This window comes from Gouania willdenowi, chromosome 14 (genome assembly GCF_900634775.1).
Source record: "Gouania willdenowi chromosome 14, fGouWil2.1, whole genome shotgun sequence".
NCBI lineage: Eukaryota > Metazoa > Chordata > Actinopteri > Blenniiformes > Gobiesocidae > Gouania > Gouania willdenowi.
This window is the reverse complement of record NC_041057.1, coordinates 5,948,398-5,974,899: the sequence shown is the minus strand read 5'-3', so window position 1 is coordinate 5,974,899 and position 26,502 is coordinate 5,948,398. Positions and strand designations below refer to the sequence as shown.

The window sequence follows — 26,502 nt, the reverse complement described above, 5'->3', positions numbered from 1 at the left end:
AAATATAGTGAAAAGAGGTTAAAAGTGACAATAATTGGGTCAACATTTTCTACATTAGGCGGGAAAAGCGGTGGAAAGGGTTTATAAGTGCCGAAAATGACTTCAAAGTGGTAAAAGTGTGCAGAAAGGGCATTTAAATTTGATGGAGAAGTGGCAGAAATGGGAGTAAAGTGATGAAAATAGGTCAAAATATGGCAAGTTTGGTGTAGTTGCAGAAAAAGGGTCCAAAAAATAGGCTCCAATTGTTAGGAAAATATTCTTAGTTTCTTGAAGCCATCTGGTGACCGCAATTAGGGTCCTGACCCCAAAGTTGAGAAGCTATGATTTAAAGCGTTTAAATGTGATTCTCCCTGTTGTAGTTTTCAATCCCAGTGAGTGAACATTGGATTCCGTTCTAATCCAATCATCCCATCAGTGCACATTCTGTCAGCTTGTGTTTGTTTATTTCATATTTTTATTAATATACATCTAAAACACACAAAGAGGGTTTTAATTACTCGAGCAGCCGATCCGAATGGTGCCATCTGTCCCACTCTGTTGGCTTCCTCTTCTTCTTCACTCTTCCTCCTGGTGTGTATGCATATGTGTGTGTCTTCTCTTACACGTTTCCTCTTTGTGTGATGTTGCAGGTGTCAGTGGGCAGTATCCCCTGGTTCAGAATCTGACTGTGACAGAGGGCGGGACGGCCAACATGACCTGCCGTGTGGAGTACAATGACAACACCTCCCTCCAGTGGTCGAATCCAGCACAACAGACTTTGTTTTTTGGGGACAAGAAAGGTGAGTGGAACACATGAACAAGATGGTTTCAGCCACAGCCCAAAACAAAGACGCTCCTTGTTTTAGTGTACGCTGTGGCTTGCATCGACTGCTGTCATGGTTGTGCTGTAGCATCTGGCCTCTGTTTGGTGCCGTGCCCTGTTTTCACTGCAAGTGACTTTTTAATTAGGAGAAACACAATAGGAGAAACACCATACGGATGCAACAAAAAGCAAACTTTTTCTTCGAATGGATAGCAGGGATTGTATTTTCACACAGTGGTGAGTGTGTTTGGTGGTGTGGACTGATGAGGCTGTGATTCTCAACGTTTACAGACCCCCAAAATGGGGTCCATTCATAAAGTCAGCAAAATGATGGTCCATTGTTCTATGAATCTGTGATAATCACATTTATTTATTTATTTATCTGAATAATATCCACTGTTTTCCAGGAAGTTTATTATTATTTGCACCATAGTATATAGTCATCTTAAAGATCCTTGTTTTAATCAAAAATAAAATGAGTTTAAAGTGTTCAAAAAATGGTGTAACATTTGGTGAAACAGGGTTTTAAAAACCACAGAAATTGGTTAAATTATGCAAATTAGAGTGGGCAAAAAATAGACATAAAAAGTGATGAAAAGGGTTCAAAATGTAAATATTGGAAAAATTAGAAGAAACAATTACAGGTAGTTTAAACTGGCAAATAATGGGCATGACAAATATAAATATAGTTAAATTAACAAAAATAAGCATGCACATATTATTATTATTATTATTATTATTATTATTATTATTATTATTATTATTATTATTATTATTATTATTATTATTATGTTATTTTGTATATTAATACATCTGAATGGATGTCTTTTATGTTCTTTCTTGTTCCTACTCTACAGTGCTATAAAAATAAATAAATAAATAAAAAATTATGGTGAAAATAGGTTAACAGTGACAATATGGGTTCAACATATGTGACATTAGGTGGGAAAAGTGGTGGAAAGGGTTTAAAAGTGCCAAAACATGTCTCGAAAGTGGAAAAAAAAAAAAAAAAAAAAGAAAGTGGAAAAGTCATTGAAATTTGAAGAAGTGGCAGAAATGGGAGTAATGTAGTAAACATGCATTAAAAGGATCAAAAATATGGCAAGTAAAAGTGATGAAAATAGGTTAAAATATGTCAAGTTTGGTGTAGATGCAGAAAAAACGGTAAAAATAAGCAAAAATGTGCTCAAATTGTTCAAAAAATATTTGTAGTTTCTTAAAGGCATATGATGACCACCTTAGAGGGGGGAGATTAATATTCCCGCAACTGTTGTTTGTGAAAACTGTAATAAAAATAAAAAGTTTTTGCTTATCTTACCAAACAGTCGCTGTTTAATCTGGTTAAGTTCTCCAGTTATATGTTCATTTCCTCTGCTGCTCACATCATGTATTAAGAAACAGGTCGGCCCTCACACTTTCAAAGTCAAACGTCTGCCCCCGCTGCTCGAGTGCCCTTCAATGCAAATCCTGCGGTGCTTAGCGTGTACTGCCTACAGCATATACAATGTGCTACGCTATGGACTGCATTTCAGATGAAAGAACAAACCCGAGCACGGTGGAGCGTTACGGCTTTGTGCATAATTAATTAAATGAATATTTTAAGTATTTTTCAGCTACCAACTAAGGAGCATTAAATTATGTGATATATTATTGATTCATATTAATCAATGTCAGCCCTTTGTGGAAAGACCAGAGAAGGTTAAAGCACTTTGATAAGTGTTGGACTCGTGTGCATTTTTTATGAAAACAGTCACGGTGATCACATGTTAAATTAAGACGAGCAGCAGAACAATAGAAAAGACTTGTTTGTCTGATGAAGGTTAGGTTACAATTACAACTACGTCTTCAATTATTCATTTTTAATTACAGCTCAATTACGATTACGGTTACCAGCCATTTTTTTTTTTTTTTCCAATTGCAATTCAAATTACAATTATTATTTTCCTCCTGAAAGTCAATTACATTTACGTCCTCAATTACTAAAGCTCAATTACAATTACTGTGCTTAAAATAAATAACCCCAGAAAACGTAATGTTCCGCTTGTGTTAGCTTTCTGTTAGCATCTCTTATGATAACATAATGTATTAAATCAGCTGTAAAATACACTAAACAATATTATCTATATTTTATTTGTTTTTGATCTCTTGGTTTCCTTGTTTATTTCTGTCAGTGTACCCCTTGATTTATTTATTTATTTAATGGTAAAATGATCCTCATGAGAACTGACAGGTAGTGGTAAAAGTTCATATCAAACATGTTTTATTAAGTGTTAACTACTCATATGTAAACCACAGAACTGTAACATGGTTTCCCAGTTTTATTTTTACCGTTAATTCAATTGTAATGAACAGTTTTTTGTAGAATTTCCATTAAATTCCATAGAAATTTCCAAAGAATTACAATTATAAAGTAAGTTATCTCAATTCAACTGCTTTTGAATTATGATTATAACTATGCCATAATTGTATTAAACTACCATGTACGTGATAACAATTATAATTGACCCTCCAACCCTGGTATAATTTTATAAATAAATAAATTCTATAAAAATTGTGGTTAATAATTATTAAGTTGTGTTTAATATCAAGCTTTCCCACATTTTACCATTTAAATCTTTTTTTTTTTTTTTTTTTTTAGGGCTATGCTGACGCAAAAATAATAAAACCCATATTTTCATTGATTATGAAGCCTAATAAGGAAACCAATAGATAGGAAAGAAATTAGATGATAAATATGTGTTTTTAGTGTATTTTACAGCTGTTTTAGGACCAGTTATCATTAGAGATGCTAACAGAAAGCTAACACAAGAGGAGCGTTTTGTTTTCTGGTAGGGATGTCCCGATACAACTTTTTCATACGATACCGATATTGTAGCCTTGATTATTGGTCGATACCGATATCAGCACTAATCATACATACTTTTATTACTTATTTTGTAGTGTGGAATGTTAGAAAAGGTTTGATCATGTGATGTTATTCAAACAGAGAACAATAGTCAGCAACAGTAGGTATGAGAAAAATTGACCCATTTATTATTAACCCATTGGTTACATACATTTTAACCTTCAACATAATATCTACAGTATTCTACAATTGAATAAATATAATGTAATATATATCGGAGATTTTAGATACAGTCCGATAAAATCTGATATTTGTTTTCTGGCTGATATCGGACCGATATCAGATATCAATATCTGATATCGGTCCGATATCATATACATGAGAACGTAAATGTAATTGACTTTCTGAGGATTAAAAATAATTGTCATTTCATTGTAATTGGGAAAAATCCTGGTAACTGTAATCGTAATTGAATTGTAATTGAACATAGGGCTGCTCAATTAATGGAAATTAGATTACGATTTCAATTATTACACCCAACGATTACAAAAAAAACACGTGTTTTATTCGCTGAATAAAACAAATTTACCATTTTGGTCATGTAAAAATAATAAAGGTTTGCACACACATTATTAACATTAACTTTGAGTTGTTTAATCTACGCACATGCAAGCTCTTCCTCTCTGCCCCGCCCCTCTCAAAGCCAAAGCTAGCCTGCAGGCTAACACAAGGAAAGTTGTTGTTAGTGGTCTCTGAACATGGCAGGAGAAATGCAGCAAAAAGACTTGGTAAACAAGTGGCAGGTCAAATTCTCTTCTATGGGAACACTTTGGGTTTGATGATGAAGACCAGTAATACCAGTGACATGCAGTCAGAGTAGGTAAGGTAGGCAGTGCCTACCCAAGGGTGAATTGATCTTTTGATTATTTGTTTTAATTATAATATAATTATAAAATATAAGTTTGAAAGTGTCAACATTTTGTGCGTTTCATAGCCCAAATGCCTAAACATCACTATTTCCTGGTACGGCTGCACAGTCTCACTCCGCTGTAAGGCACAGGAGGAGGCCACACCCTCTCCCAAAGACACAATGCTGCTCTGCCTCTGTTCCCATAGCGTGTTTTTGTGTTTGCGCAGTCAGTTCCCCAATATGAAAACCATTTACGTAAAAAGACAGCTCTCTACGCTGCCTTTGGACATAACCGTGCTATGCTAACTGCCATATGTACGTTCAGAGTGCATTAGTGATTAATTGATGGCGCGTGGCCGCTGCTGCTATGTTCTCTAGCTTGTGGAATTGTCATTGGTGTTGACATTGCAACGTCCTGCCTACCCAGCCCTAGTGCTCACGGCACGTCACTGGTAAAGACACATCACATGCAAGGTGTGTTTTGTTTTGTGCATAAGTCAACATACTTGATTTTAGTGTTTGAAGGATATTATTTATGTTTAAAGAATATATTTTATAACTTTTTGTTTGACAAATAATCGTTTGAATAATCGTGGTTATTATTTCTTTCTGAAATCGAGCAGCCCTAATTGAACATGGGTAATTGAAAACGTAATTGTAACTAAAAAAAAAACGCAATTGACCACAACCCTGGTGTGTTGTTCGGACGCATATATTTAAAAGTGTGTGTTCAAACTTGTGTGTGTGTATATTCTGAGAAGAGCATCTTTAAAAAGCTGCATTGAACATGAAATCCAGAAGACGATGTTCTCTGCAGGTCATTCCATATCATACCAGTGGTCGGACTCACGGCTCTATTTCATGGCATTTCCAGCACGAGTTCTGAGAGTGAAAATGAGAAGGCGGACAAGAACTCTTTCAGTGTTAGAAAAAGCCCAGGGACTTGACGGATGCCCTCAGCTGTGTGTGTGTGTGCGTGTGTGTGCGTGTGCGCGTGTGCCAGAGGCTGTATGAGGAGAGGGAGATGAAGCTGCTGCTGCAAAATGCCTTTGAGCAACAAAGGTTTCAGAATAAATTTCCCTGTTGCCCGTTAAGCAGAAGACGATGGGTTTTAGTCATGCAAACAATAACTTCACGTAGCTTGTAAACTTAATGCATAATTAAAGTGCCCCCCCCACCCCACCCCATGATAGTATGGGAATAAGATTTTAACATTTATTGTGTTTGTGTTTTAAAGCTTTGCATGATTTCTCTCTTTTTTTTTCCTCTTTTATTTCTGGTGCTGCCTTGCTGCTATTTTGGAGAATCTATTTACAGTCATTTTTACTAGGGGTGTCCCGATCCAAATATCAGATATTATTATTTTTTTTATTATTGATTATTATATTGTATTAAAATATCTGATACATATTATATTATATTATATTATATTATATTATATTATATTATATTATATTATATTTATTCAATTGTAGAATATTGTAGATATTGTGTTGAAAGTTAAAATGTATGTAACCAATTGGTTAAAAAAATTGGTCAGTTTTTCTCATCCCTACTGTTGCTGACTATTGTTCTCTGTTTGAATAACATCATTTGATCAAGACTTTTATAACATTCCACACTACAAAATAAGTAAGTATGTCTGATTCGTGCTGATATCGTATCGGATCATTATCGGAATTGGCCAATACCCAAGGATGCAATATCGGTATGATATCGGAAGTGAAAAAGTTGTATTGGGACGTCCCTAAATTTTTACTTTGTCCAAGTCATTATTATCTCCACCAAGGTGGATTTTTTTTGTTTGTTTATGAGCAGGATTTTGTCAAAATTGCATCACAGATTTTGATGAAAATTTAACCAAGGATAGACCTTACGTCATGGAAGATTCCTTTACATTTTGAAGGGAATCTGGTTTAATATACTGATTCTGGATCAGATTAGAGCTGCACAATTAATCACATTTTAAACGTGATCACAATTTTGGTTGCCACGATTAAATTAACTTGATTGTCGGCAATATTTATTCTGTAATAGTGTATTTATTCAGTTAGCCTTTGGTAAATTTTAAATTATTGGAATAATTGTTATTTTTTTTAACATAATTCCATTTAAAGCTTAATTTTGCACTGTAAACTGTACAAATATCGTTTGTTAAAAAGTAGTTAAACAGATTTTTCCCTAATATGATAAATAATTGTGATTACAATTTTGATTCCAATATTGATCAAAATAATCGTGATTATTATTTTGCCCATAATCATGCAGACCTTGGTCAGATTCAACTATCGAAATATCGCTATCTCTCGTCATCTGCAAAATTTTAAAGTTTGTGCATTTTATCATGATTTTACCCCCAAAAATTAGAACGCTACAAAAATTAGAACAATACATTTAGACCACACGTGTCAAACTCAAGGCCCGGGGGCCAAATTTGGCCCTTTGGACCGTCTAAGTCAGCCTGCAGGAGGAAGTAAAAATTACATAGAAAACATTAATAATTGTGTAAATGAAACTATTTGCACAGTTTTTCTGATGCTTTTATTGCATGATTGCAGTCATTTTTACTGTTAAACTGTTGAAAAAACTCAAAATTTTTACAAAATCTTTCAATTTTCCTCAAATTATTTCATAACGTTTTACTTAATTGAATAAAAATTGGTCACAAATTGAGGAAATTGATCATGTTGGTATTGACATCTGTCACTTATTGCTTGGATACTGTTTGTTTCCTACATATTTAGTATTTTATGAATGCGTAGAAGTGTAAACTAGAGCACAATAATGTTGAAATTACTTGTTTTCCAGTGTAAAATTTTCTGTGGCCCTCTGGAGATCAAACTGCTCTGTATTTGGCCACTGAACTCAAATTAGTTTGACATGTACTTTAGTTAGACCTACTGTATGGTTATTAATGGGGATAGAAATGTCTTACAAGCCTATAAAGCAGTGCTTCTCAAAGTGTGGTGCGCCCCCCCTGGTGGGGAATAGAATAGATATATGACAGGGAGGGCTCGACAAATGTTTCAATTTCATACCAAATGCCTTTCTTCATTGACAATAAAGATCATTAACGCTAAAGAAAACACCTACACACAAAGGAAGTGATAATGAGAAGCTTAAAAATGTAGCAGAATTTAAAAAAAAAAAAAGCATTAAATTATTTGACTGCATTAGATATGAACTGGAAACAAAATGTATACATGGAACTAAAATGCAAAAATATTGATTTACGTTGGCATGTACTTCACATAGAGTTGAAAAATAATTTCCTTTTTCATTTGCTTAACCTTTTTGTTGCAGATTGCAAACAATTTTTAATTAGTTCTTATATTTTTCATTGCTGCACTTTTACAAGTCTTGCTTTTTTTTGTATACAGGTGATTAGTAATTAAAATTATTATTTTGGAGGCTTTTTTACCTTTATTCAAAGTCAGAATCAGAAAAGGCTTTTATGAAACCCTGAAGGGTAATGAGAACAGCAAAGAGTGGCATATTAAAAAATAATAATAATAAAAAAAAAGCACTAATAATATTTATACACACACAGAAGAAAATGTGCAAATGAAAGATAAGGTGCAAAAATATTAAAAATTATAAATAATAATAATATTGAATACAAATAAAAAATTATATATACATATGTATTGTTTATAGAGATTTGTGTTGAGATTTATTTATTCGTTTCCATTTTCATCTATTTTTTTGATCGTTCGTTCAAAAATAAATAAAAATAAATAAAATCGGTATGTGAATGATCATGGAGATGATTTGGTGTTTGGCGGATGTTTGCACGTTCTGCGTTCTCTTGTTTGTAGTTTATTATAACTTATTAAGTATTGATGATTATAGGGCGGGGGGGTGTTTTTCCTATACACACTGTGTTTTCTCCATGTGCATCTACCACATCACAAAACAGTGTCACTTCCACCCTCCATTGAAGTCTGCCTCCGGACATTAGCATAAACATATTGCTCTTTTTCTCAAAGACAATTGATGCTACAGACTCCATTACACTCCTCTGAGTGGTGTCTGTTGTTGTTTAATGTCAGGGCTGGGACATTTTAGTCAGATAAAAGAAAACTCCTCTTGTCTTCCATCCTCTCAGAGGTGCTCGCGCTGAAGAGTTGCATGAATTTCAATGAAGTCATTGTCTGAAAAGTAGATCATTTAGTTCTTTCCATCACTTGCTACCAGTGAGGGGCTAACGCTGGGCTTTACCAGTGACAGACAGAGGAGAGATTCTGTCATTTCTTACATTTAAAGGAGCTAAATGTCGCTTTTATAAACGCTTTTGTGTAATTCAGGACTCAATAATAATAGCTTTATTTCCTGAATAGAGGATTTTTTTTTTTTTTAAATGAGGTATGATTAAAATTTGTCCATTATTCTTGTACTGGAGAAAGCCCATGTGTAATTACTTTCTTGGCTAAATTCGTAGGCCCGTTTAAAATGGTTTGTCATGTGGAGGCACGGGTAATGGAATGACATTTAAATCACTTACACAACATGGTTTCTTTAATTTGGTGCAGGCTCCATTTTTTTGTTTTTTTTACCATTTTTTTTTACCATTTTAAACAAGCGTACCTGTATTTTATTTTTAACCTGCAGAACTACCTTTTTTTGTTCTTTAATTACCTAGGCTACGTTATTGTATTTACCATCAAGACAGACAATGATTGCTTTGTGTAAAATGTAAATAATTCAGTTAATGGTAGATTTTTAACTGTACTGTAAGTACACGGATGTATTTTTAATTTTTTTTTACTGAGTAGATAATTTACATTTAGGTGCAGGTCATAATATCTAAGGATAATCCAGCTGTTGGATTTCTCCTTTTGTTAAATATTGCCACATTAACTGGTAAAAAATGATTTTTAGATTCAGATTGAACTTATTTTTTAACCTTTTCCAACAATAGTTACGGTAAAATAAAAATCTTAAGGTTTTCATTTATTCAGACAAGGTTTTTCAGGAAATGCTTTGATGCTTTCCTTATGAGAGAACATCAAAGCATATCACCTCTGAAGAAGACTGGCAGTTGACAGTCAAATCATGTCAGGGGATAGAATTTCCTGAAAATCCTTGAATGAAGGAAACCTTAACAAATATTTAAAAAAGAAGACAAAATTAACTTAATGGAATTATAACAGGGTAGAATAGTATTTTTGCTCCACATCGGCAACGCTTACATTAAATTGTTAGCACAATATATTTAGTCAAGGATGGGTTTAATTACATTTACATTTTTTTAGTTATTTGTATTTGCTGTTACCTTCTACAACAAATTGTCTATGGCTGTGTTCGAAATGTCATACTATGGTACTATAGACTTTAAACTCAATCTACTATTTACTAAGTATGATTAGGATGATGAGCGTTCCCACTGAAGTATACTTACAAGTTTCCCAAGATGCATTTCAAACCTACAACGACAAAAACCTGAATCTCACTGAGGCTAAATATTTCTGTTGATTCTCCACCTTTGAAAGTTCTGAAAGCATGTTAAGTGAGAAAGTGACCAAGTAGAATATCAACATGTGCTCATTTGATCCATAAATACACATTTCATTCTGACATTTTGGAGATTTTTGATTTTTAACTTCAAGCAGGTCCCAGGAGGACTTTGCATTGCCTGACAACTTGCTCGCAATGCATCATGGGGCAAATGAGCATGACTAGTGTGCCTACTGTGCATACTTTATTCTTTCTTTCGTCTTTGTTAAACATTTTATTCTTTTATTTGTGATTTTTCCGAAGTGGCTGTAACAAAAGCAATATCCCCCTGGGATTAATAAAATAATTCTGATTTTGATTCTGATTATTCCATAAAATGTACCGAGATAAAAAAAATAAAAAATAAAATGCAAGGTCCTGAAAAAATGTTCTGTTCTTTCAACAATTTAATATGAATGTGGAATTTAATTGAATTTGTGTCATTGCAGGGGCTGAGATATCTATAAATGAATTATTTGATAGTTTACACAGTAATTCATATTTTGTTTGTCATTTTTACTTTCACTTGTGGGCCGAATCAGATGCTCTTAAGGGCAGGATTTGGCCCTTGGGCCTTGAGTTTGACACATGCCATATATAGTACTGTATACTTCTGTATACTCATATCTTTTCATACTATCCAAAGTGAACACACTGCATACTAATTTTGACGTCAAACTTAGTATGAGTAGTGCGTTAGTATGACATTTCGAACACAGGCTAATTGATCGCGTGGCTTTTCAACATAGTATTTCATTCGTCATCCATACCTCGTAGAATGCTGAATTCCAGCCACTTCCAAGTTCCCTCACACTGGTTTGTGCTCTAATTCTCTCTCACTCAGCTGCATTTATCAGATCCTACTGGGTATAACTGAGCTTTTGTGAGTCAGCCTTCAACTTAACGAAAGGTCAACTAAAACACTGGATGTGTTAACACCGTTATTTATTTCCACTTTTTAACACAATGATAAGGTTAAAAGTTTAAACCAGACAGTGTTTGGTTCATTTTATTACCCAAGCTATTCTCTAATGTTCTGACAAAGGATTAAAACAGCAATATGACCAATATGAGCTGAACATTTAGTTTTTGCAGAACAAAACAGTGCTATGTTATAGCATGGAGCAATTTTCAAGTGTCTTGTGCAACATCTAAATATGAATTCATTTGCATAAAATTTGGAACCAAATGCAGGGTTCTGACCTAGAAAATCTAAAAAAAAATAAGTCACAATATAGATGTGTCAGGAAAACCAGTTTACACCGTTAAGGGATTTGATATTGACATTTGGATCCATGATGAGGATATGCATACATGGCGAACAAACATGCACACCTGTAGTGGATATTTCTTGTGACTGTGCTGTTCCCATCTGCAGCCTGATTGAATCTGTTTAAACATTAAGATTAGTGCTATGGGTGAACAGCTGAGGGCACACGGTTCCTTTTTTTAAGCTCCTGATCTGAACCAGGGAAACTCTTTGGGTCCTCAGATGTTAAATATTCAGCCGTCTGAATCAATTTGTTGGGTGTTTGTGTACATGCAAGAGTGTTTGTGTGTGTGTTCTTAAGTGCACGCCTGTTAGTGTGTATCAGAAATGTCGACCAAGCGTAACCAAGAGCGCTTTGATGTATTCAGAGAATCTGTGCCCGAGCAATTTAGGGAAGAGGCTTTAAAAAGTTTTCCAAAATAAAATTTAGAAATAAATAGAAATGCCTGACAGACTTTATTCTAGACTGATAGGAGAACTGTTTTCCCCCAAAACTTAATCCGTGCAGGGAAGTTAAACTTTCCCTATTAGACAGGTTCAGGATTGCTACAGTGTTCTCTTTGATAGGAAAAAAGGTTGACTATAAATCTACCCAGATAATAACAAGTCCCTCTTTTTCTGAATCAAGGACCATGAAACACAAGGGAAGGTGGGAGGTGTAGGAGACGGAAGAGGTGGGGGAGGAAGAAGAAGCAAAGGAGATGAAATGTAGGCCTTGGTGGGATAAAGGCGAGGAATTAAGGAGGCATTTTATGCTTTCAGATCTCATCAGTTATGAAAGACAGAGGCCAACTTTCTCTTCAACCTTGAACATCCTGTGACTTTTTATCACTTGTTTTATTACTGCTTGTCTTCCACTCAGCTTTTAATCCATACTCAATTTGATGTAATGCCACGTGCCATGATTTGGTTTGCATTAATTGAGATGCAGCTCAGCATGCTTGTCTTTGCATGTTGCCAAGTGTAGTGAAAACTGTGTTGGACAATAGTCAGCTCTATTGTTCCACAAACAAAAGCATGTTAGGTGACACTATTAAATCAATTAATGTGGTAAATGGACTTGATTTATATCGCACTTTTATGCATACACTGAAGTAGTCCCAAAGCGCATTACAATGTTGCCTTTAATAGTAGAAACTAGTGTTGTCTTACTTGAGCCCAGTCTTGGTCTAGACTCTAGAGACTATATTTTTAAGATTTTAGTCTTGTCTTGGTTTAGCACTGGCTGGACTCTGGATTTTCCCTTCAAGACCATTGGAGACTACCTGCTTTTCTTCAACTTTATTAATGTGATGAATCTGACAAGCAGAAACACTTGGAACTGTTCCTGATTAATTCATGTTGTAATTTGACTTCAAACATTAAACGTTAGCTCACTGATTGTTCTGCTTTCTTGGAAATATTTTCTACTTCCTTATGTGTCACACTTGCAAAAACTCAGACATCAGTTCAACTTATGTCAGAAATACCTCTGAACACTTACTTTAACCCTCATTCACCTGACAAAAAAATCATCTGATTGTCAGATATTTCAAATAAATATGGACTTATAAATGGCTTTATAATAATTTAGTTTTTCAGAGTTTTTCATATGGTGCTTTTGAAGAGTGGCAGACACCATGTTTTAGTCTGTCATATGTATTTAAAGGAAAATTAAAATGAAATAGAGAATGCTCATTAACTTTTAAACCTTGTCATTGATTTTAAAACTGATTATTTATGGTCTTGGTCTTGTCTCTGTCTAGACTCCCAAAAGTCTTGGGCTGTGTTCGAAATGTTATACTAACGTACTACTCATAGTAAGTCTGACGTCAAAGTTAGTATGTAGTACGTTCACATTAGATAGTATTAAAAGATTGAGTACGTGAAAAAAACCCAGATGTATACTATATCGGGACATTTTTTACTTATGCACAATGTGCACACTAGTCATACTCGACTGCCTCATGATGCATTGCGAGCGAAAAGTAAAATGGTCCTCGGACCGGCTTCAAGCTAAAAATCAAACAACCCCTTTCAAAAAAAAGCATCTCTTCTTGTCTTCCACTAGTTTTTTGTTTTTTTTAAAATGATTTCAGAACTTTCAAAGGTGGCAAATCAATGGAGATATTTAGCCTCAGTGAGCTCCAGGTTTTTGTCGTTGTAGGTTCGAAATGCATCTTGGGAAACTTGTATACTGTACTTCAGTGGGAACACTCATCATCTGTCACCATCCTAATCATTCTTAATCATATATAGTAGACAGTATATACTCCTTGGGTTTGTAGTGTATAGTACGGAGTGTGCCATTTCAAACAGTCTGGATCTTGTCTTGGTCTTGACTTGTTTTGGTCTTGTCTTGTCTAGGTCTAGACTCCCAAAAATCTTGGTCTTGTCTTGGTCTAGACTTCTAAAAGTCTTGGTCTTGTCTTGGTCTAGACTCCCAAAAATCTTGGTCTTGTCTTGGTCTAGACTTCTAAAAGTCTTGGTCTTGTCTTGGTCTAGACTCCCAAAAGTCTTGGTCTTGTCTTGGACTAGACTCCCAAAAGTATTGGTCTTGTCTTGGTCTAGACTCCCAAAAGTCTTGGTCTTGTCTTGGTCTAGGTGCAATCTAATCTTGGGCGAGTCTTGGTCTCAGATAGTGTGTTCTTGAATACAACAGTAGTAGAAAAAACTTATCACATGCAGGATGGAGCGAGAAACACCCAAGGAGGAAGGAAATATTGGAAGCTTCTTCATTCTATCCTTTGAGATAAAGTTCTTTAGCCCGGAGTTGGAGATTAAAAATGCAGTTTAAAATCGGAAATACTGTAGATTTGAGTTGCCTTTCATAGTCATCTCAACGTATTGCTGCAGTAGGAGCCAAATAAACATGTACCTGTCAATAGACCAAGGCACCTGTAATGCAACTAGGAATGATATACTGTACATTCCTCTGTGAAATACAATAGTGTTTATTGGACGGAGCTGTCTACTCGCTGACCTGCTTCCCGCAGTGATTTAATGAGGTAGACCTGGTGAAGATGTCCCACTGAACTCTGCATGGCAGGTAGATACTGATGAAATAAAATCATTTCTGTCACAGGGAAAATCTCCACAAGCCAATTACTGGCTGTGGGTATGGCACATTTACATTTTGAAAAGCCAGTCGGGCTTGAAAAAAGTCTAACAGGTAATGGAGGTTGAGGGAAGACTGAGATACAGAATTTACATTCGACTTTTCAATGAGCAACGCGTTCTGTTTTCTTCTCTTTCACACCACTGCTGCCACGAACTCACACACACGAACACACACACGTGCACATTTATAGACACAGATTCAATTCCCTAGATGGGTTGTTGACAAGGACAAGAGAAAGGCCACATGCAGACACCAGCAGCGGAGGCTATACCCTGAAATTTGCACTTTTCTCATTATAGAACTGTGTCACATGAATGAGCAAACACCTGCCATAGCTCTATATACTAATGCAAAGCATCCACAGATAGATGAAGAGCCGGGGCAGGAGAAATGAGGGAAGACCAGTAATAAAAGAAGAAATGCTGAATGGAGGAAATGAAATAAGGTGCAAAGTAACATTTGTAAATAAGACAGGCTAGTATTAGTTACTCATGGTGTTTTGTGTTAGGCATGCAGGCTGGGCACTCGTCTCAAGATGTGTGAATGTAATAATTATGTATATGTGCACACACACTAAGGCAGACCACACCCTGTTTTCACTCACGCTGCTTTTAATGGTGAGTGAATGTCAAGCCAACACACCCACATTCTACATAAAGATATGTGTTCAACTTGTCTAGCCTTGTAAATGAACATTAAATATGTTGTTAGTTTTGCTGTTGGTGTGAAATCTCCCCAAGGCTCTGCTTTCTGACTATAAAGCCTGTAACACTTTTTTTTGTTGTTGTTTGTTAGCGAGAGATGTTAAGTGTGTTAGAAAACCAAAGAAATGCTTAACACAAAATGTTATACCTAGGATCTATGAAGTATTCATGTTATCAATGTCAATTAAGTTGAGTTGAATTAAATAAAATGTAATAATTACAGTAAGATACAATTTTAAAAAATTGCCTGAACCACAAATATGAAAACAACAACATTAAACAATGATTTATGCTTCTTAAAGTATTAAAGGTTAGATAACAAAAAAGATTGATATTAACTTTGAGAAAAATGATGGATGACCCTTTTCTTTACGAACAGTCACTGCAAGAACGTGTGTCAGATATATGGTTCCTTCCTTTGAGCAAATCGGGAAGAGCTAGTATTTCACACAAACGCACAAATGCAAGAAATTACAAGTTATTATTGGATAAAAATTGTTAAATTTAGACAAATTGAAAGTGAAGACCTGAGGGTTTATTTTAAATTCTTGGAGATTTACCAGCACATCTTTGTTCTGTTGAAGCTTTAAGTTTCTCTTTGATTTTCCACCGACTGTGTCTGCTTTTATCTGACTTTCAACCTCAAAATATGTTAAATCCTTTGACTTCTTGTGATTACAGATGCATATTTAGAGATATATACACTTGAACTTGTCTGCCTTGTGTGACAGACAAATAATTGTACACTGATTGCCAAAAAGCGGTAAAAGTCTATTAGAAATGCATTGCGCACCTGTGATCCACTGCGTTTGTATATCAACCACTGTTTGCATATGTCTGCTTCCCCAGCTGACTTAACATTCTCGCTGAGAATAGAAATGTCACTTCTAATTTAAAAGAAACAAGACAACTTTGACCTTCTGCTGGTGCAGCTTCTCCCTGTCTCAGCTTTTCTTCTCAAAGTCGCACCTTTTCTTCTCGTCCTCCACAGATTTTGAAGTTGGGTGAAAAAGAAGCGATGGTTGACATGTATCTCCTTTGTTGTGTCCCTCTCTGAATATGCTGTTTCAAAGACAGGCAGCCTTACTGTGTTGGTGTTATGGCATTTTTAGTTCTTTGCTGTCTGACTGATCATGGTCACATTAGGGTCGGAGCTAAACTCAGATGGTGATCTGTATTTAACATGGTAATCATTCCTGCCTCTACTGGGCTTGTGAAAATCAAACAGCATCTGTTTTAGTATGTGGAAAAACATTTACTACACACACACACTGTAAGGTCTTACCGTTAACAAAGGTTACTGACCGTTTGTTGCTATACACGGTTTAACTTTGCAGGGGTAGGGAAGCTCTTCCTTTCGTAAACAGAAATAAACCTCTACTCTTTGCCTAACTTGCAGTTCTTTGTGTTTCTCTGGACTTCTGGTTTCCTCCTCAGTGGTCGAATCCATCAATGTCTGAGTGAACATCCTGGAGAAGGAGAGACGTGTGCTGCAGCACGCGTCTCTCCTCCTCCAGGATGTTCACTCAGGCTAGGAAGGCTGTATCTCCACAGGATGAGTGACAAGGAGTTGCTTGGCAGGAGGCAAATCGAAGATGCTATTCCTCTTTTACAAAGCCTGCACCACGGGTGTTCATTCACTCCCCACATATGCAGAAGATTGGAAGGTGTTGCGCTTGGGAAAATAAAGTAATTGACTGGGTATTCAGACTCCACTAACTATTTTAATAAGCCTACAATTTTTGTTGTTTAACCTTTTTTTTCTAAAAAGGCATAAAACAATCCTATGTTTGTAATTCATGATTCTCTACGCAGCTTTTTCCTGTTTACCAAGACTTTGACATCATAGTTATTTTTTAAAACATCTTTCACATTTCATTGTTTTTCTTTCCAAAACCAGCGCTATGTCTCATTTACCTTATTCTGATTGGATACTTCTTCCTGTGTATGTGTGCAACTTCCTTTACAAGAGAATAACTTCAAATACTGAAGAAAGCCTTGTTGGGTTAATTAGTCTAACTCATCATTATATCTGATAAAAAGGTATGAAGTAGTGTTGATGATTGATTCTTGTCCAACTCTTGACAACTTAGTCAAAGCATTTTAATTTTGCGTATTTTGTTGTAAAAACATAAGAGTGACTGCTCTCTATAGGTTGAAACCTGGCTTTCACCATCACATTTTTTTTTTTGACTGAGAATGGTGATTTGTGCGTCACGTATCACCACTGTTGGCCCCGCCCCCTCCTATAAAAACTAGCTCATGTGGGATTTGTGACAAGTTGGTTGGATTGAGAGAGCTATAGTGAGTATTGGGTAGCTAGTTAGCATAGCATAGATCTTTCTTGTAGTATAGACTGCACATATCTTTCCTGCTTCAGGAGCCCCGCCCACAATCAAGCCTAGACGCACGTGAACCAAAACCTTTGGGTTTAATTACTCTTTGAATATTCTTCGCAGAATCATTTTTAAGATTTCAGGCATGATAACACTTTATCGTAAAGTTTGAATATTTACCGTTTTTTTCTGTCAGCTGATTGACTTTAAAATGTTTGTAACACTTTATTTGAAGTTCTATACATAATGCTGACTTTACGCTGTCATTATCTGTCATTAGCATGAATAAGGTGTCATGAAGGTTGTCATTAAGTGTCGTTCGTTAAATTATGACACCTTTGGAGCTATGTTGGCATTTTTTGGGTTAGGTGGAGGGATCTAGTGGAGTTAGTGTTAGGGGTTTCGTTTGTTTTATTTAGATCCCCATTAGCTGTAGTGCAAAAGCAGCAGCTATTCATCCTGGGGTCTACATCTTAGACTGCACAGTATATGCATGACAGTTTCAAAGTACAACAAACAGATGAAATAAGATGTACAAATAACATTCACACAGAAACGAAAATATGACCGAAATAAAACCTAATAACCAAAGCATACATAATAAATAACAACATTAACCGAAATAAAACACAACATAGAAATACAAAAATGAAAGTAAACTAATAATTGATCAACGATAAACTCAGGTCTAAAATTGTGCCATACATTACATATCAAGATTCAGCACACAATACGTAATTTAATTATATAATAATTCTTATTGTTGAGTAAATAGAAATAGTCTAACACTTTTAGAAAAATTAACGGTATACATACTTGAATTAAAAGAGATAGTACCACCATCATTGCCCTATAACGCACAATTCTTTGTGTTTGAGTGGAGCGACAGACAGGGGTAGGGTTACGTATGGTTAGAGTAACAAACTTACTGACTTACACCTAACGACAGCCTTTATGACACCCTATTCATGCTAATGCAGGTGTCATGTCATAATGATGACAGCGTAATGTCAGCTTTATGTATAAAACTTCATGTTAAGTGTTACCAAAATCTCTACGTGGCCTTGACCAGACGTACTTTTGTCTACCTGTGTCCCTTGACCTTCTACAAGCTGCTTCATAGAGAAACTCTGAGTCTCACAGTGACAGTCAGGAAACCAGCAACAGTAAATATGTTGGATTTGTGTTTTTTTTTTCTCCAAACATTTGCCAGCTCACAGTTCCGTGCCCAAAGCAATTCAGACAATGGTTTGAATTGAAGTATTGTTTAACTTGTAAACATTCACAGGTTAGCGGAGCTGCCTGAGCAGACAGAATGAGGTCTGTGGGTGTGAGGATGGAGACAGACTGAGAGACTGACAGGGAAATATACGGAGGCAAAATGGCAAATATTCTGTGGCACCATTTCAATAATCCTCTTTTTGTCTCCGTTTACTCTTTACACCCTCAGTTCATTTGTGTGTGTGCATAGTGCATGAATTCATCTTTTCAGGGCAGGTGTTACTGTCAACCCATCTGACAGTGAGTTCGACTAAAGCTAACTTGTCGCTCTCGCGTCGATAGCCGCGTGGTGTAACATGTTCGCTCGCTGATAGAGGATTGTACTGTCACCAGTGGAACGCCTAAAGATATGTCATGAGTTTATATCATTTGTGTCACGCCTGCTCAGGCTCAGTGTGGAGATAACCGCTGCGGCAAGAAACAAGAAGAGACAGAATGAATGCAATCAGAAACGAGAGAGAGAGAGAGAGAGCAAGCAGCTGCCGTTTAGCCAAACTGATTACAACTCTGTTGCCATTTTACGGCAGGAGTTCAGCCCCGGAACCAGCAAAGCTTCAATCCCCGAGCGCAGCAAATGACATGTGATAGGCTGCTCACTGGCATTTTTTCTACATTTGTCAGCTCCTGTGATCTCTGCAGTATGCATTTACAGAGGACGGTTAAAAAGCAGCTTCATTTCACCGTGATCCCGGGGGTACGAGTTGGAGAAATTAAGCTGTGTTTGACATTTACAAAAGGTGCAGTTGCCAATGCACATACTGTGGATTAGCCACCTTTGCTATAGCTAATGTCTGCTACTTACCCCAGAATTCATCCCCTGTCAATCTTCTAATGCAGTGGTTCATTTCAACCCACGGTCGCCAAAATAAGGGACCCCCACTGTACCGCAAGGTGGTTGAACACAGACATGAACATTGAAGGAAATTCATGTGGAGACTGGGCCATCTATAAGGGGAAATAAAGGGGAGAGCTTTTTGGGGCCCATTCATAAAGTTGTGGGGGGTTGGGCTAATGTAATTTAAAAAGTGGGAACAATTACTTTAAACTGGCAAATAATGGGCATTGTGAGACTAAAAGTGACAATAATGGGTCAACATATGTGACATAGGTGGGAAAAGTGGTGGAAAGGGTTTATAAGTGCTGAACATGTCTTAAAAGTGGCATTCAAAGGAGAAGTAGGAGTAATGTAGCAAAAATGCATTAAAAGGAGCAAAAAATATGGCAAGAAAAGTGATAAAAATAGGTGAAATAATGGCAAGTTTGATGTAGTGGCAGAAAAGAGTAAAAATAAGAAAAAATGGACTCAAGTTGTTCAGAAAATATTCTTAGTTTCTAGAAGGCATCTGTCAACCCCCTCCCAGTGTCCACAAATGGGGTCCTGAACCCAAGGTTGAGAACCCCTGTTTTTTTTTTTTTTCTCATCTCAAGGCCCACTGTGTGTAAATTACCAAATAATTCAGTTGTAGATAGCTCAGTCCCTCAAAATTCATACATTTATTGAAACACCACAATATTTGCTGCACCCTGTTTTCTTGAGCTTCTATTACACAACAGTATTATTTTTTTGTCGCAAAATGTTGAAAGAACTGATTTTTTTTTTTTTTTTTTCTTTATCCTGCATTTAATCAAATGATCACACAAAATTAATTTAAATGACGTAATATTTGAGAATAATAATAGGGTTAAAGTCTGAAATATCAAGGTACCATGATCAGGTTTCTAAACACAATCCTACAAATAATGAAATATATTGATAAGCAATATACAGTACAAACTCGTTACCCTTTCTGCAGCAATCCTTCTGAACCTTTGCTTCTTTTCTCAGCAGTTTTTTTTTTTTTCTGTTTTCTGAGTAGTTTGTTCATCACACAGGACCACACAAACCAGCCTTTACCTCAGACATCCATCAATATTCTACGGGCACCTTGACCTGGTTGGCACTTCACCGCTTTTTCTTTCTCACCACTTTCGATAGACACTGACCACTCTCAACTCAAGCAGCATTTACCCCCCCCCCCTCCTGCAGTTTTGCAGGTTTCTGGCCTTCCTAGTTCTGTCTTTTCCTGCTTCTAAAAAAAAAAAAAAATGTTCAAAATGTTCCTGTCAGATATTTAACAGTCACTATAAACTGCCGTGATAAAAGAGAAAGTCATTGCTCCTGTCTGAGGTGTTTTGTTGGCGAGATGGGTGTATTTTTCAGCTGAAGTTTTCTCTACCACATGACAGTTAGTCTGGTCTGATGTACAACTCTGATGCTAGAGGTCCTCGGATGTCCAGTGGACATTTTGAAATGATAAAAATAGTAGTGTGTGTAACATCCAATAGATCAGAAGTCTCTGGAACAGTCAGAGCAAACCATACCACATTCAAAAGCACTGAAAACACCTTTTACTCTTTCTGATGTGCAGAAAATCTTTAATATAATTTACTTATGCGCAGTTTAACAGGGAAAGGAAGGAGCTCATTGTATTAATGGGCAACTTTTATTACTAAATAACCAATCTGAGCAGCATTATTACAGGAAAGAACAATGGAGTTTGGTCTTTTTGTAAGGTTTTGTTTTCTGAGTTTTTACTCATTTTGTATGTTTTTTGAGTCATTTCGTGTGGTTTTCTGTCAGTTGAGAGTTTTTGTCTTTGATTTTTGTGTTTTTTGTAGTGATTTTCTGCCTTTTTTGTGTGGTTTTCTGTCATTTTGTTGCCATTGCATTGGCATTTGGTGTGTCTTAGGAGTAATTTTGTATATATGTTGTAATTTTGCGTCTTTGAGAGTGTTTTTGTTGTTACTTTGTTTACTTTAGTTGGCATTCTGTGCATTTTACTGTCATTTTGTGTGTTTTCTGAGTTATTTTTGGGCTTTAAGTTACTTCCAACTTCTTGATTTACAATATTTGAGGTACTTGTTTTAAGGGGCTTTGCAAAATTGGCCCCTGGGCCACCAGTGGCCCCATCATGGTTGATCTAAACAAAACCTTTTTTTCAAAAAATGTGCATTATGTGGAAAAAAAAATTAGTGCAGGATGTCGGTATTTTCCAAATATGAAGTGTATTAGGTTTGGGTGTGTGTGTGTGTGTGTGTGTGTGTGTGTGTGTGTGTGTGTGTGTGTGTGTGTGCGTGTGCGTGTGCGTGAGCCTTTCCACTGGCCATCCAATCTCAGCCAATCTATTTCAACTCGCACTCTTGCCAGATTCTCATTAGGTTCCTCTCTCAGCCTGTTATTGCAGTATTGATTTCCATTCTGCATTGCCTTTTGGAAGATTACATTTTCATATAAGTAAATGTCTGAGTACAGTTAGCTGAAGAGGTTTGCTGATGTAATCCTTTTCTGGTTGGGCAGAAAGTTTATTTTCAAGTTGAAAGTGCATCTTTGTATTTATCAAATCTTTAAAAGTGTGGATATATGGAGAAAATTATATAGTCTGGGATTAGCCTTTGATTATGAAGATGTTTAATTTTCTAAAAAACAGTTGTTAGTTGCTTGAGTTTATAATATATACTGAAAAATAATGTATATATTCATAGCTGTATACATCATTGATGTTTTGCTATTATTTGGTAGATAATAAGAGTTAATGACTGATCCTCGTCTCTCTTTCTGCAGCTTTAAGGGACAACAGGATTGAGCTTGTGCGTGCGTCCTGGTCAGAGTTGATCATCAGTATCCATGATGTCACGCTGTCTGATGAAGGCATGTACACCTGTTCGCTGTTCACCATGCCAGTCAGAACTGCCAAGGCCTACCTGACTGTTCTCGGTAAGTAAAAAAGCATCCCAGTATTTAAATTCCCACTTGTTGATACACGTGCAGACTAACACACACTGGCTCACATACTTTCTTCCCAGCCATATTCTCCCTAGGTCTGCATTATTAGCTTTGCAATATTCTGTTATAATAATATAATACATTTTATATGTTTGATGATGCCTTTCAAGTCACCCAAGGTCACCTTACATGGGATAAAAGCATAAAATAACATCACAGAATATTAAAACCAAACATTAAAGCAAAATAAAAAAGACAAGTGTTGTGCGCAGTGACCAATTAGAGTGAGTATGCCAGTTTGAACAGGTGGGTTTTAAATCTGGATTAGAAGGATGAGATGGAGTCTGACTGTCTTATGTGTGGGGGGAGCTGAAGGCTCGGGCACCCATGGTACTGAGGTGTGGTGTGGGGATGTTAGCAGTCCAGTAGAAGTTGAGCGTTGGGTGCGTGAGGGGCTGTAGTCATGGAGGAGGTCGCAGAGGTAAGTGGGGGCTAGATGGTGAAGAGCTTTGTATGTGAGGAGGAGGTTTTTGTAGTGGATGCGGTATTGTACAGTGAACCAGTGAAGTTTGATGAGAATAGGGGTGATGTGGTCAGATGATTTGGTGTGGGTGATGATCCGGGCGGCTGAGTTCTGGATGATTTGCTGTCTGTTGATGAGTTTGGCGGGGAGTCCAGTGAGGAGGGCATTGCAGTAATCGATGCAGGAAGTGACAAATGAATGAACCAGGATTTTGGTGCTGGGCTGGGACAGTGATGGGCGGAGTCTGGAGATGTTTCGTAGGTGGAAATAGGCAGTCCGGGTGATGTTTCTAATGTGAGGTGCAAATGAAAGGGTGCTGTCCAGAATGACTCCAAGGCTCTTGACTTGGGGGGAGAAGGGTACAAAGAATCCGTCGATGATGATGATGGGTGGGGCTGGGGTGTGTTGTGATTTGGTGAGGGTGGATTTGGAGCCGATAAGCAGGGCCTCGGTTTTATTGCCGTTGAGCTTCAGGAAGTTCCTGCTCATCCAGCTCCGGATGTCGTCCATGTAGGTGATGAGGGAGGTGGGAGGGGTGGCGTTAGTGGGTTTAGAGGAGATGTAGATCTGTGTGTCATCGACATAGCAGCGAAAGGGGATCCCAAGGTTGATGGAGGATTGTGCCCAGGGGGAGGAGGTAAATGATCAATAGTAATGGACCCAAGACTGACCCCTGGGGGACACCCAGTGAAACACCCGAGCACACATAACCAGATGTTTCATGTTTTTTTTTTTTTTTTATCCTAGTTTTGTGGTTCTGCTGAAGCTGTAATTTAAGAATGACAAAAAATATGAAATGCACGAGTATCTTGTCATTCATTGAATTTTTTTTATCATGAATTATTTTTTTTAGCAGAATGTCTGTATTTCCTGTCTTTTAAGTCACCAATGCCTCCATCATCACAGACATACAGTATGAAATGAATTCTTCAGATTCCTCCTTTAAACTCGTGTTGTGATCATCACCTCGTACAAACATTGTCTCAGTTTCAGGCACTGGGCTTATTATCATGCCAATTAGTTTTTTTGCAGGTGTTACGGATGTGCTAGTGCACTTCAGCACCATTAGCTTGCTTTCAGTGTTAACAAGCATTCAGAGAATTACAGACATTAAGGGTTACTGCTCAATAAGGAGACAGAGAAAATTATTTTGCTGTACTAAACAATAGTTATTGGTGCGCGCCAGGAAAGAGAGAGAGGGAGTTTTAATAAGCACACACAAAGCTTTGCATCTGCCACTGTGTCGGGACAATGAGTGCTGCAAACTAAGGCGAGAAAAATACGACTAAATAAAAATTGAAAAACAAAACAAAAGTGCAGCCATCACAGTGAAATGTTTTGCAGCTTGAACAACAAAACCGTGTCCTCATCTGTTTTCACATTGGAAGATTACTAATAACTCATTCAGATTTTTTTGCTTGAAACAAAATGGGTTAGTAATAATAAGGTTCCCAAAAACTGTTGTATTTAGCATGAAGCTGTGTTAATAATAATAGTCAGAATGTTTTGAATTTGGACGTGATGGAGAGTCGTTAACCCATTTCACTGTAAAGTACAAATAAAAACTTCATCACAGATGTTGCATTCACTATTTACCTGTGAATTTTTTTTTTTATGTAAATTATTATTATTTTTCAATTAAACACTAATCTAGTTTCAATAAAATGCAGTATAAAAATATCTGAATTGTGCACTAATCATGGCTACTCTGTATTTGTCACGCACTATAACAAACATGATCAGGTGCAGTAGGAGGACTTATTCCTCTTGTGACATCATAAATGGAGCAAAGTCAAACTTGCTTGTCGAAGCACACATTTCACAAAATGTGGAGAAAACAAGAGAGGGCGAGATCGTACATTTTCACGTTTGGAGCCTGTTAGAAAACCATTAAATTTGAAATTTGTATAATATGGGGACTTTAGAAATAAACATTGTTTATCCATATTGTTATTTATAATACAGTATTTTTCTATGTAGTCTAACATTAAAATGTTGTCTAAAAATCTTTAGCAAATCATCTGAATCAAAGCCCAGACCTTCACAGCCATCCTCAGGGCTGTGTCATAGACATTGCTTTAAAAAATGTCATCGAACTAAAAATGCAGTTTACTTTAATCATGTTTCAGAATCATTTCCACTGAGATATTTCTCACCCCCTTTTAGAAAGCAAGGTTATTTCCATGGCTTGAAATTGTCCTTGGTAATGCTTGAGTCGTCATTTACTGATGCAAACGCAGCATTGCTCAGATCAATCCGTGATGCACAAATGAGCAATGAGATTCACACATGGGAATGCACACATTGTCAGTCCCAGAGTCAAGGTTTAAACATTCATAGCCTGAAGCTATGGAGAATGTGACTGTGTAAGATTAACGTTGTATTTGATCTTTCTTCTCAAAAAAAGCCACAAATCTCTTTTTTTCTTTTTGTTCAGAGTCAAACCACACAGACTGATTCATGTAATTTAAACACGTTCTGCATTACTGTGATATAGTGACGCTTTACATTTACAGCTAGGTGTGAAACCTTTAGCGCAGAAAAAAACCTCCATGCTAAATCATCCTGTTATATGGTCAGATGTTTCGAGGCTGATCCCACCAGGTTACGGCTTTTGTAAAGATAATCTTTTGGACTTTCTGCCTTCAAACAATTGAGAAACACAGCGCACATGGATCTGTTACCCTGGAATAAACCGATGAACCTCAGAGGAGGTGGTGAGACGGACTAGTTGAGAGTACGTCAATGGCATTGACTCAAAGACCTTTCTGTCCCTCAGACTTATGGCTTATTGGCGTTAGAGGGGCCGGTTCGCCAAACTTAAAGCACTCATTACAGGACAGAACCACTAATTAAGATTCTCCATTCAACTGATTGGTCTGCCTGTGATCACAAATCTTATTTGTTGATCCTTTGGTTCTCACAGCAGTAAAGCTCACAAATGGGCCATGCTGTTGGAGCAGGGATATGTCAAATGTCACCCAGATTATCTTGTTATCATAACACCGGGTAGGAGGTTAGATGTAGAAGTCAGCAAGTAAACATCACGTCGTGCTATTTGATTTGTTCGCAGTCATTATTTTAAACAGGAAAGGAAGTGTGCACAGTAGATGTAGTGCCAAGAAAATGCTTTAATCCAGATTACCACTTGCAGGCTTGGGGTAAATTATCATTGTAATTGCGTAATTGATAATCAATTACAATTAATAATTGCAATTGTAAGTGGAATAATCTGTTGCTGTTTTAATCTTAATTGAGTTGTAATTGTGTTCAGATAAATTACTTTGTAATCGTAATTGGCATGAAAAATCTATAAAAACTGTCATTTACATATTAATTAAACGCAAAACTTAGGAACCACATTGCATATGTAATTAACAATTATTATATGTCAAGTTTACCTGTCAGTTCTCTTGAGGATCATTTTATCATTTAAAAAAAAAATGAAATTGAGGGGTATACTGACAAAAAA

The 26,502-nt window shown here is 36.5% G+C and overlaps 1 protein-coding gene across 5 annotated transcripts in view; it reads left to right on the top strand.

Annotated features, from left to right (window-relative positions):
• LOC114475555 (cell adhesion molecule 2-like) overlaps positions 1–26,502 on the top strand; it is a 330,216-nt gene that overhangs the window by 243,972 nt on the left and 59,742 nt on the right. For 4 of the 5 annotated variants that reach the window (XM_028466470.1, XM_028466469.1, XM_028466471.1 and 1 more), the window contains 2 exons: positions 630–779; positions 22,346–22,498. In XM_028466470.1, coding sequence (XP_028322271.1) covers positions 630–779; positions 22,346–22,498 — 303 coding nt within the window. Of the gene's footprint in view, positions 1–629; positions 780–22,345; positions 22,499–22,945; positions 22,989–26,502 lie in introns of those variants that run through there. The other variant, XM_028466472.1, reaches the window with a different exon arrangement.